Source organism: Dipodomys merriami, unplaced genomic scaffold, assembly GCF_024711535.1.
Source record: "Dipodomys merriami isolate MVZ:Mamm:240054 unplaced genomic scaffold, mDipMer1.0.p SCAF_2, whole genome shotgun sequence".
Lineage (NCBI taxonomy): Eukaryota > Metazoa > Chordata > Mammalia > Rodentia > Heteromyidae > Dipodomys > Dipodomys merriami.
In genome coordinates, this window is record NW_027203381.1 from 114,656,124 (window position 1) to 114,668,426 (window position 12,303).

Sequence of the window (12,303 nt, forward strand, 5' to 3'; positions counted from 1 at the left end):
ATTTCTGTAATCCTAGCTAATCAGGTGGCAGCTGAAAGTTAACTTGGTCAGAAAAGTCAAGACTCCGTTTCCAAAATAGCCAGCAAAAATGCTGGGCTGCGAAGTGTAGGTGTGGCTCAAAGTGATGGAGCGCTAGCCTTAAGCAGAAAACTCACACAAGAGCTCAAGGCCCTAAATTCAAGCCCCTGTATTGGCACAATAAAAAGCACAGCTCAAATGCCAGCTGAGCAAGCAAGCCTAGCAATCTTGAGGCCTTAAGGTTCAAACCCCAATATTGGCAAAAAGAAATTTGCTTGTTTTGATAGGGTTTTGCTTTGAGCTCAGGCTGCCTCAAACTTATAATCCTCCTGCTTCAGCCTCTTGAGGGTTAGGATTACAGGTGAACACCAGCTTGCCTGGATAAAGTGTTACTGGTTAAGATTACTGGGTTGGTTTTTTTTTTGAGATAGGGTTTCACTATGTACCCCAGGCTGACCTCAAACTCCGGATCCGTCTGCCTCTGCCTTCAAGGCGTTGGAATCATGGGCACTCACCTACATGCCCCACATAAATTTTGAGGAGAAAAATAAAATCACTTCTTTAGCCACTCCCTCTTTTGTAAATAATAAACAGATCCAACTTAAACAAATTTCCCTCTTTCCTCTTTTTAAGTAATGAGGAAAAGAAAGTGTAAGATACAGAATGGAACGAAGGGAGAAAAGCTCATAGATTTGGAAAATACAGAGCAGTCATTTTTCAAAACTAAATAATAAAATAAGACAACAGGTATGCTGTAAAAGCTGAAAGAAAAAAGAAAAAAAATGCCCATGTTATTCTCCTTAAGAATAGAAAAAGCAAACAAGAATGATGATTTAGCCGGGCGCTGGTGGCTCACGCCTGTAATCCTAGCTACTCAGGAGGCTGAGATCTGAGGATTGCGGTTCAAAGCCAGCCCAGGCAGGAGAGACTGTGAGACTCCTATCTCCAATAAATCACCAGAAAACCAGAAGTGGCGCTGTAGCTCAAGTGGTAGAGCGCTTGCCTTGAGCTGAAGAGCTGAGGGACAGCGCCCAGGCCCAGAGTTCAAGCCCCACGACCGACAAAAAAAAAAAAAAAAAAAAAAAAAGAATGATGATTTAGCCGGGTGGTGGTGGCTCATGCCTGTAATCCTAGCTACTCAGGAGGCTGAGATCTGAGGATCACGGTTCAAAGCCAGCCAGGGCAGGAAAGTCCATGAGACTCTTATCTCCAATTAACCATCGGAAAACTGGAAGTAGCATTGTGGCTCAAGTGATAGAGTGCTTGCCTTGAGCTTAAGAGATAATTCAAGCCCCACAACTGACAAAAACAAAAAGAACCATGATTTAGGTTTTTTTTTTTTTTTGCATACCTAAAAACACCAGATGACAACTTCTCCATCACATCCTTTAAAATACGTAGCTAGAAGAACAGTTAAGGGGACAATATAAACAAAAGAAAATTAGTCTATTCAATAAGCAGAAGATGCTAGACTGGTCACTTTTTGCTTTCTAAAAATGTTTTGCACTGCCAGTTCAAAGTGTTATGAAGCCACAGTCAAGTTTATTTCTAAATTAGAGGAATGATTTAACAGAACTTGTAGTAGACCATGGCCTCAAACTTCTAAGGACGAATGATAAAAGTTGCCAAGCTTAGCATTTAGGTGATGAGTACTCTTATCTCTATGAACAGTGATAGAACGATGTATGATTTTCATTGTCATCCAATGATGGTACTCAGCATCTGCCTCTTACATTAGGTATATATTATCAACTAATATGGCTGAAACAGGTTCAAAATGTGATTGCAGAAAGGCAAATAATTAAGCTGGAAATGTTGGTGCCTATCTGAGTAGCTGAGAATTTAAAACTATGTCACAAAAACCTTAACATGAGCTCTAGTTGATAAGTCAGGGATAGCTTGTTTATAACATATATATCTGATTCAGAAATTCATCATTTCATATAAACTTATCATGTTCCAATCTGACAAATCTGGGCTTTGTCAAGTAGGTTATCAGCACCTTTATATGGATCAGGAGTGATTCTGGTTCTGGTTCTCTATGCTTTTTTGTTTTGTTTTCTTAACCTGTGAGGCAGAGTACTTATATCTCATAGAGTTCTTTTAATGTTAAAACAAATACCTGGGAAGCTATTTAGAATGTATTCAAGGAAACATAATAGCTAATTGCTACTTCTTGACATAATGAACTGTACATAAGGTACATTTCAAGCCAGAAACTAAAATCAGTAGAAAAAAGGATATATAGATATTTTCCTTGCTGTATATTTGATAAGTTCCAGACTTCGTCATTCAGGAACGCCACGGTTGCTCCCTTGAGGAAAAGGCAGTGGCTATCTGGAGGATCCAACTTTGATGGAATAAACAAAGACCAGCTGCTATGAGTTTAACAGCAAAAGGATGATTGCTATCTTAAGTCAGAAGAACATCTAGACAAATACTGTTGAAACCACACACACACACAATTTAGTAACAATGTTATGTAAACCACAATGTTTTCTTGTTTATGTCATGGTCCAAAATGATCTACTAGCTAGGTGATAAGTATAGGGCAGATGCAGGTCAGTCTAGAATGCCAGTGAGGAAATGCTTGCTGGAGGGGCTCTAGTATTTGGATTCTGATAACTACTAGTCATCTTCATGAATATGCTTCAAGAAGACATTATGAATACACTGAAAAGTCAACATTGGCCTTTGAAAATAATGTTATTTGTATATAAGCCATGATATAATTTAAGTAGAATATGGTCAAAGAAACTTGGGAGGTAACCTATCTATTCAATAGATAAGTTATTTATAATGCCAATTTGAATAATGAAAAAATAGGATAATTTTAAACCAATATTTTTCTAAGTATCTTTGTGTTATATTACAGTGTTATTTGAAATACAATTTAAACATTTTAAATAAAAAGTTTTACAACCTAAAAATTCAGAAGCCATGACTTCCAAATCACTAAAAAACCCTACAAACCCTTAAAGTTCATTCTAACTAAATGAAGTCTCCACCAGGCAGTATTTTATTTAACATTTTGGCTAGCATTTAACTAACATGAAAAAAGAAAATACATTCCTTTAAACAGAGTACAACTCAGAAATTATACTGGTTTTGTTAATTATATTATTGTTCTGATAATACCTGAAGGTTTTCTTCTGTTGTGATCCAGTGGCCTCCAACACCAAGAAGTGTGATGATATCATTTTTATGTGGTAGAAGTTGTAATTTCACAGCTGGCTCATCATCTTTATTATATAACCTCACTTTTAAGTGAACAGTTGAAAAAGCCAGAAAAAAAGAAAAAAATATCACATTATAATAACCTCAAAAAAGTTTAATTTTTTATATAAGAAGTATTTTTCAGCCAGCTGCTGGCGGCTCATGCCTGTAATCCTAACTATTCAGGAGGCCGAGATCTGAGGATCATGGTTTGAAGCCAGCCAGGCCAGGAAAGTCTGTGAGACTGTTATCTCCAACAAACTACTCAGAAAAAGCTGGAAGTGTTGCTGTGGCTTAAGTGGTAGAGTGCTTGCCTTGAGCATAAAGAAGCTAAGGGACAAGGTCCAGGTTAAGTTCAAGGCCTAGAACCACTGAAAGTGCGCGCGCGCACACACACACACACAGTATTTTTGCTTAGAAGGCAACAATGTATTCTGGCACTTTAACTCTTAACTCTACTTTTTGCATCCTAAGAAAGATAGCGTAATACATAACTACTATCATAATAGTAATTGTAACAATAAGAGCTTAACACAATGAAATGAGTTGCTTTATGATTATTCACAGACCCAACTGAGCCATACTTTGCATAACTCATAACTACCAAAATGTACATTTGAAAAACATGCTATCAAAATACTTATCCTCATTTGCACTGTTTTTTCTTGGAGCTAATTTCAAATCGTGGAAAATGTTGGTTAAAAAGAAAACACACAATGGCTACAGCTATAGTACAAACAAGTATAAACAGAAGTGCTTGTGGGCCACCACATCAGTCTTTTAGATGAGGTTAGGTAGTAAGCAGCTATTAGTCAAATTTATCAAGAAAAAGATGGAAAGTCCTTTGTTTTCCAACAGCAACTTAGAAGTCAGTCATCCAATAGAGGGCAGCCACACACAGCAGATGTGGACAAAGATCTGGGACCAAGGTTTGCCATGTGTTAGTTCAACTTCAGTGCCTATGTGTATTTAAAAGGCAATGATACTTTTTCTTTCAGAGACAGTGTGATGACAATGGGACAAAGTTGGGATGTTCCTATTTAAATAGTTAAGTCTTTAGTTAAAAACAAAGCCCCTAACTAAACATTCAATTTAGTACATTAATTATTTCCTTGTTACATTTTTTCCCCTAAAATTCTTTATGCTACAAGACTTACACGGGTGGGTAAGTCCTAAAATCTGATTTTTAATGTTCTTGAATAATAACTGCAAAGTAATTACAACAGAATTGCCAAGAATTGACTATATTAATTATAAAAGAAACATTTCAATACAGTAGATATTTTTGACTCCAAGTATTGTGTTTGAATTTGACTATTTGGAGATGATTAATAATCCTCTGAAGGCCAAGAGATAGAAATTCTCTGTATCAGATATATACTTGAGTATATTAGCAATTATGTTGTAAGTTTCTTGTGATAAGAAACAGTTACTATTGCCACCACCTTTTTATGATTTGGTGATAATTTAACAATCACAGTGCTTCTGTTAACTCTCTTTTCCAAAAACATGCAGTGCCTCTTATGATTATGATGATTATTTTTTGTTGTTGTTCGTGGGTCCTGAGCTGTGGGCCTGTGTGCTGTCCTTGAGCTCTAAGCTCAAGGCTAGTGCTCTACCACTTGAGCCACAGCACCACTTCCGGTTTTTAGGTGGTTAATTGGAGATAAGAGTTTCATGGACTCTCCTGCCTGGACTGGCTTTGAACCGTGGTCTGAGTAGCTAGGATTAGATGTGAGCCACCGACGTCCCGCCTCTTATGATTTTTAATGGAACCTGGAGTTAAAATTGTTTTCTGATACTACAGAAGATATATATTTTTTATTTTACAGTTTGCATTGTTTTCCTTAAATGTCAAGAATAAAATTTATTTTAAAATGAAGAAAAAAAAGCCCACTTACACAGGCTCCTGATTTCATGGGTACCTACCTCCAGCATCCAGAACAATATCTACTCCCAGGCCACCTGTTTCTTCCAAACAGCTTTCGGCAACATGGACTTTCCCATTAGATACATCGATCACTCGGGCTGTAAAGGACAGGATATCAGGCAATTGTACTGTTCTCTAAGTAATCAACACAAACAAATCAGGGGAGAAAAAAGAAAAGCACATAAATGTCTTTTCTCTGAAATGAATAAACAGTTCAATTACTAAGTTTAAAGAGAAAAAGTCAATTCTAATCATACTTTTTTCTCTGTAAGTCCAATATTGATAAGGATCACTCTAATTGAAGAGACTGGGTTATTCAATAAAAAACAATGCTATCTTTTTTGTGGATAAAGTGGTCAGAGGCTGGTCTGTAAACAGAGGACTATTCTCTGATTATAGGATATAGTGCTAGAACTGAGAATCTGAAAAACAGGGCTTATATTTACAAGGTATATTATAACATGAAATGGAAGATCACACTGCTCATAGAGTTATGTTTAGATTAAATACTGTTTAAAGCTTGGAGGATCTTCTTAGAGGCCCAATGCCTCTGTTTCTCTGATCATATAAAATAATATTTAGCAAAATAAACTCTAAAAAACCCCCCCAAAGCTATAAAGGTATTTATATAAAAAAGAACACTGCCGGGTGCTAGTGGCTCATGACTGTAATCCTGGCTATTCAGGAGGCTGAGATCTGAGGATCAGGGTTCAAAGCCAGCCCAGGTAAGAAAAGTCTGTGAGATTCTTATCTCCAATAAACCACTAGAAAACAGGTGGGACTCAAACGGTAGAGCGCTCACCTTGAGCTGAAGAGCTGAGGGACAGCGCCCAAGCCCAGAGTTCAAGCCCCACGACTGACAAAAAAACCCAAAAAACAAAAAAAAAAACCCAACACCTCTACTAATAGCTACTGTATCTTTCCCAATCTAGAAATCCCCTCTAGTTCTCCAAAAATGGAGACAAGTTTTGAAGGTAGGGACTTTCTTTAGCACAGTTAGTAAAAATTAAGCTAATTTTATTCTTTGCTTTGATTATGTGTGTATATGTGTACACACACACACACACACACACACACACACACACACACACACACGTACTTTTTCTGATGTGCTGAGGATTGAATCTAGGGTCTCACATATACTAAGCAAATGCTTTGCCACAGCAATATTTCCTAATCTCTTAAGTATTAATCGAAAAACTAATAGACTTTATTGAGAATATTTTAAAATGATCAGAATTTGAACTAGCACATGTTTATCTTTTAATATTTCACTGAAGACAATTTCTGCAGGGGTTGGGTTAGAGGTATAGTGTTCAGGAGGGAAGGGAGCAAGAAGACACAAATAGGAGGGCTGAAGCCAGAATACGGCAGAATTAACCAGTAAGAGCATTCCCTTTCAACAGTACCATTTTGGTTCTTTTCTTTTCTACACCTCCCCTTTTTTCTTTTTTGTTAGTTGTAGGGCTTGAACTCTGGGCCTGAGTCTTATCCCTGAGCTCTTCAGTTCAAAGTGAGCGCTCTACCACTTGAGCCACAGTGCCACTTCTGGTTTTCTGGTGGTTAACTGAAGATAAGAGTCTCACGGACTTTCCTGCCCGGGCTGGCTTTGAATGGTGATCCTCAGATCTCAGCCTCCTGAGTAGCTATAACTATAAGACACCAGTGCCCAGCTTCTCTGTCTTTTGTGCTGGGTCTCCTGCATGTTAGGGCCTAGTGCTACACCATTGAGCTATACCCCTAGTCTTCCATTCTTTCTTTCTTTCTTTCTTTTTTTTTTAATTTTTGTCAGTCCTGGGGCTTAAACTCAGGGGCAGTGCCAGTCCTGGGGCTTGAACTCAGGGCCTGGGAACTGTCTCTGAGCCTCTTTGTGCTCAAGGCTATTGCTCTACTGCTTGAACCACAGCACCACTTCCAACTTTTTCTGAGTAGTTTACTGGAGTTGAGTCTCATAGTCTTTCTTGTCCAGGCTGGCTTTGAACCATTATCCTTAGCTCTCAGCCTCCTGAGTAGCTAGGATTACAGGTGTGAACCACCAGTGCCCAGATTCCTCCATTCTATTTTCAGAGCTCTTCTCCTTTCCTTGTCCTTCTCCTTCAGACTCCTGTATTAATTTCCTTCCATTTGCCATGACCCCACCCCTACAGGGCCTTGCGTTTGCTCTTAGCTGGCACTCTACCATTTGAGCCAGGCTGCCAGGTCTCTAGCCTAGCTTTTTGATGGGATGGCTACAAACTTCGATCTTCTGGATCTCAGCATCCTGAATACATAGGATTACAAGTGTCTTGCTTCTCCCATTTCTTGGTTATCTCTGCCATAATGAAAATCACATGGACTTTAAGCTTAGACAGGCCTGGGTTTGAATCTGTGTAGCTGTCTAGTAGCTGAGAAGCTACTTCCTGGCCATAAAACAAAAGGTATTGAGGACTTAAGGAGGAAATATTCCTATTAACTCAATGAACATTACTTTCTTGCCTGCCCTCTAGTTAGTTACACTCTGCTCCTTCTCTCTGCTCTCCATCTCTTGCTCCATTCTTACATTTCTTTATTCCTTTTTAATTTTTCTCCTGGTCTTTATTATTTCCTCCTCTCACTGCTGATTGGATAAGTTCAATTTTTTTCCAGGTTCATCAGCTTCTACCCTGTTCTATTTGTCCTTAGCTCTATCTGGCTTGTGTTTATGAGTCCATGGATCATCTGCCATCCCAGTGTGTTACAGAGAAAAGTGTAGAGGATAATCACATGATAGGAGAGATCAAAAACCTAATGAAGTGATACAAAAATAGACTGATTTGCTACCTGAAACCAAAGAGCAAAAGTTATTTCTAGATTGTGTCTAAGTTCACTAATTCAAACTTAATTACGTTGGTAACATTAGGACAAGAAGAATAACACCGAAAAATGCAGGTTTAAAAATCTTAAGTAAGGGCTGAGAATTTGGCTTGGTGGTAGAGTACTTGCCTAGAATGCAAGAAGCCCTGGGTTTGATTTCTCAGTACCACATAAACAGAAAAAAAACAGAAGTGGTGCTATAGCTCAAGTGGTAGAGTGCTAGCCCTGAGCAAAAGAAGCTCCTTGACAGTGCCCAGGCCCTGAGTCCCTGAGTTCAAACCCTAGTACTGCCCCCCCCAAAAAAAACAAAAACAAAAACAAAAACAGACATCTCCAGTGGCAGCTGAGCAGCAGCTCAGTGGTATCCACTTGCCTAGCATGCGAGAGACCCTGGATATGATCCACAGCATCACAGAAACAATCTTAATTGTTTTATCACTTAAAAGTGGACTGGTCCTGGAGCTTGAACTCAGGCCTGAGTGCTATCCCTGATAGCTCAAGACTAGTACTCTACCACTAGAATCATGGTTCCTCTTTTGGCTTTTGTTTTTTGGTGGTTTACTGGAGGTAAGAGTCTCATAGACTTTCCTGCCTAGACTGGCTAAGATCCTCAGATCTTCAGAGAATCCTGAGTAGTGTAAGCCACTAGCTCCTGGCTCTTAAGTACATTTCAAAACTGACTTTCATTTGGGAGTCTGTGTGCAGTTTAACCAGTGCAGTATTTGTGTGTGGTAGGGAGGGCTTGAACTCAGGTCCTAGGCACTGTCCTTGAGCTTTTTCTGCTCAAACCTAGTGCTTTACCACTTTGGCCACAGGACTACTTCCAGGCTTTTGGTGGATAATTAGAGAAAAAGAGTCTCACAAACTTTATTGCCCAGGCTGGCTTTTTTGTGATTTTCATATCTCAGTTGCCTGAGTTGCTAGGATTACAGATGTGAGCCACTGGTGCCAGACTTTTAGTTCAGTATTTTTGTTTTACAATAGGGTCTTACTATGTAGTCTAAGCTGGCCTTGAACTCCTGATCCTTCTGTCTCAGCCTCAAAAGTGTTGGGATTACTGGTGTGCACCACTATGCCTGGGTTCCTAGTATGGCTTTTGGTATCATTTTCCCTGTTGTACAGTCTGTGATTAGTGATGATACTCACCTACAGAAGGTCTCAGTCTTTCAAGACACTGCTTGTCTTCCAAGCTGCATGCTGTTGAAATTACCTTGGCTCCTCTGTGGTGTGCTAACTGAATTGCTATTATGCCAAATGCCTGTGTAGAAACACATACATACAATGGGTTAACAGATAGAACCAGGGCAAAGGACCTATCTCATTTATGTTACAGACTGCAATAAAGTATTAAAGTATCACTTTAATTGACTTCTCCAGAGGGGTTGGGGGAATAACTTCATGTACCACATGTTCTTACTCTAACCACAGTACATCATTTCAAGCATGTGGGCCCCACAAAACAGGGCCATGGAAAAAGAAATAGGGGCCTGGAAGGGCCCTGTCAGAATGATGATCTAAGCTAGTTATATACTATGTATAGGATTCTCGTGATTTCTCATTGAACAGCAAAGCTCTTCAAAAGCTCAGGGTTGCCAGGCACTGATGGCTCACCTGTAATCTTAGCTACTTGGGAGGTGAGAATGGGAGGATTATGCTTCTAGGCCTGCCTGGCAGAAAAGTTTGAGAGATCTCAATCCATAGCTGGGTTCAGTGGTCACTCCTGTGCTCTTTTTGTTGCTGGTGGGGCTTAACTTCTGGGCCTGGGTGCTATCCCTGAGCTCTTTTTGCTCAAGGCTAGTGTTCTACCACTTTGAGCCACAGTGCCAATTCCAGTTTTCTGGCAGTTAATTGAAGATAAGAACCTCATGGAGGGCTGGGAAGGTGGCTCAGTGGTAGAGCGCTTACCTTGCATGCCAGAGGCCCTGGGTTCGATTCCTCAGCACCACATAAGCAAAAAGAAAAAAGCTGGAAGTGGTGCTGTGGCTCAAGTGGTAGAGCGCTAGCCTTGAGCTGAAGTGCTGAGGGACAGCGCCAAGGCCCAGAGTTCAGGTCAAAGAACCTCATGGACTTTTCTGCCTGGACTGGCTTTGAACTGCAATCCTCAGATCTCAACCTCCTGAGTAGCTAGGATTACAGGGGTGAGCCACCAGCACCCAACTACCTGTCCTCTTAAGCAATGTGGGAGGCCAAGGGGGGAAGATCATAATTCCAGGTCAGCCCAGGCAGAAAATTCTGAAAGACTCCATCTTAATGGAGAGAGGCTGGATGTAGTAGCTTGTGGTTGTAATCTCAGCACAAGGCTGGCCTTGAACTATGTATGTCTTCTATGTAGCTGGACCACTAACATGTACTACCCATGTCCAGCTTGCTTGTTGAGATGAGGGCTCATCAATATTTTTCCCCACCCGGCCTCAAATTGCAAGACTTCCAATGTCTGCCACCTGAGATTACAGGCATGCAACATCACATCTGGCCCTATGTTGTATGTTCCTTGTTTTGTTTTTTGTTGTTGTTGTTGGTGGTGGTGGTGGTCATGGGGCCTGAACTCCGGACTCAGGTGCTGTCCCTGCGCTCTTCAGCTCAAGGCAAGCAGTTACCTCTTGAGCCACAGTGCTACTTCCAGTTTTCTGGTGGTTTATTGTAGATAACAGTCTCAGAGACTTTCCTGCCTGGGCTGGCTTTGAACAGTGATCCTTAGATCTCGGCCTCTTGAGTAGCTAGGATTACAGGTGTGAGCCACCGGTGCCCGGATTGTTATATGTTCTTTAGAGCTGTGAACAATTTATTAATGATATATCTAATATTTCCAATTAATACATTTTAACCTTGCATATAATCCTCTTATTAAATGTGAAACTTAACTAACATAAGAGTTAGTGGGGGACAGGTTACAAAAGCTGGAAGGGAGATCTGCTGGACTATGACTTTTAAAGATTCATGTGTTATTTCCAGCTTTATAAAAGAATGAATTAAAATGGCTTGGTGTGAGGCATAGCTCAGTGGTAGAGTGTTTGCCTTGCATATACAATGGCCTGCTATTTATTCTATTGATAGATTCAAAATGACTGGAAACCTACCACCCTAAATCTGACTTGTACCACCTATTGATAAAATCTGCTTAAGAGAAAAAAATGGGAGGTTGGGAAAGAAATTAGTTAAGAATCTATTGGCAAGTAATTCTATTAGCACATGGCTGGCTGGTCCCATATTTGCTAAATTTACTGTACATTGCTTTGTTTATCTTTTCATAAAACCATTGGCACCTACACTTGCTCCATCCATTATCAGTACTGATTTTCCAGGAGAGAGATGAGAAAGGTAATGTAGCGCTGTATAGGCTCGTACACCATCCCGAATGGTACCAGCTGCTTCTGTCCATGTAACCTTCTCTGGTTTATGGACTGTCACAAAGAACAAGAGAAGAGAATATATCAGTAAGGTGCATTAGTACTGCCTCCTGGACCTACTTCTCTCTATCTCTACTCCTGTAGACCATGATCTGGCCCAAGATGCCACTCCCTTCATCAGTTACCTGTATCACACAGTACCCTGTTTTCTTTTTCTTTTGAGACTATTTTAGAATAGAAATTTGTTTCTGTGTGTTGAAAATAAAAGCCAGGTACAGCTTAAGGTCTTGTTAGCTCAGGCTAGTCTCGAACTTGCTACATAATACAAGCTGGTCTTTAACTTGTGAGCCTCCTACCTCCTGAGTTCTGGGATTACTGGCACGATGTAAAGGAATGTTTCCATTCTTGTCCATCATAACCCATTTAAGATAATAGCCAGAGTGGGTGTATATCTTAATCTTCTTATTGTAAAAAAAAAGACACATGCACACAAGCACATGTCACATTAAAATACACCTGCATAGATGAATGTAAAGCAAACAGATAACCACTTTCCTAGGGTGGAAACAGTATATGGTATCATATGGTATCACTCTATTCTAACTCAATTTCTTTCTTAAGCATGAATTTCTAAATAGTATCAATTACTTTTGCCTGATCTGGAACTTTTATCTAAATGGAAACACATCCTATGTAACTGTTCCTATTGTGTCCTTTATGGTCCATACTATGGTGTTTAAAAAATTTTTTTTTTGTCAGTCATGGGGCTTGAACTCTGGGTCTGGGCGCTGTCCCTGAGCTCTTCAACTCAAGGCAAGTGCTCTACCACTTGAGCCACAGCACCATTTCTGGTTTTCTGGTGGTTAATTGGAGATAAGAGTCTCACAGACTTTCCTTCCTGGGCTGGCTTTGAACTGAGATCCTTAGATCTCCTGAGTAACTAGAATTACAGGCCTGACC

General features: G+C 39.9%; 1 protein-coding gene across 2 annotated transcripts in view; it reads right to left on the minus strand.

Moving 5' to 3' along the window:
- The window catches only part of Cryzl1 (crystallin zeta like 1), a 36,943-nt gene that overhangs the window by 720 nt on the left and 23,920 nt on the right, over positions 1–12,303 (minus strand). For both annotated transcript variants that reach the window (XM_070030610.1, XM_070030611.1), the window contains 6 exons: positions 11,264–11,397; positions 9,143–9,254; positions 5,164–5,262; positions 3,157–3,278; positions 2,263–2,368; positions 1,370–1,415 (listed from right to left, as the gene is read on the minus strand). In XM_070030610.1, the coding sequence (XP_069886711.1) occupies positions 1,370–1,415; positions 2,263–2,368; positions 3,157–3,278; positions 5,164–5,262; positions 9,143–9,254; positions 11,264–11,397 (619 nt within the window). The remainder of the gene's footprint in view (positions 1–1,369; positions 1,416–2,262; positions 2,369–3,156; positions 3,279–5,163; positions 5,263–9,142; positions 9,255–11,263; positions 11,398–12,303) is intronic.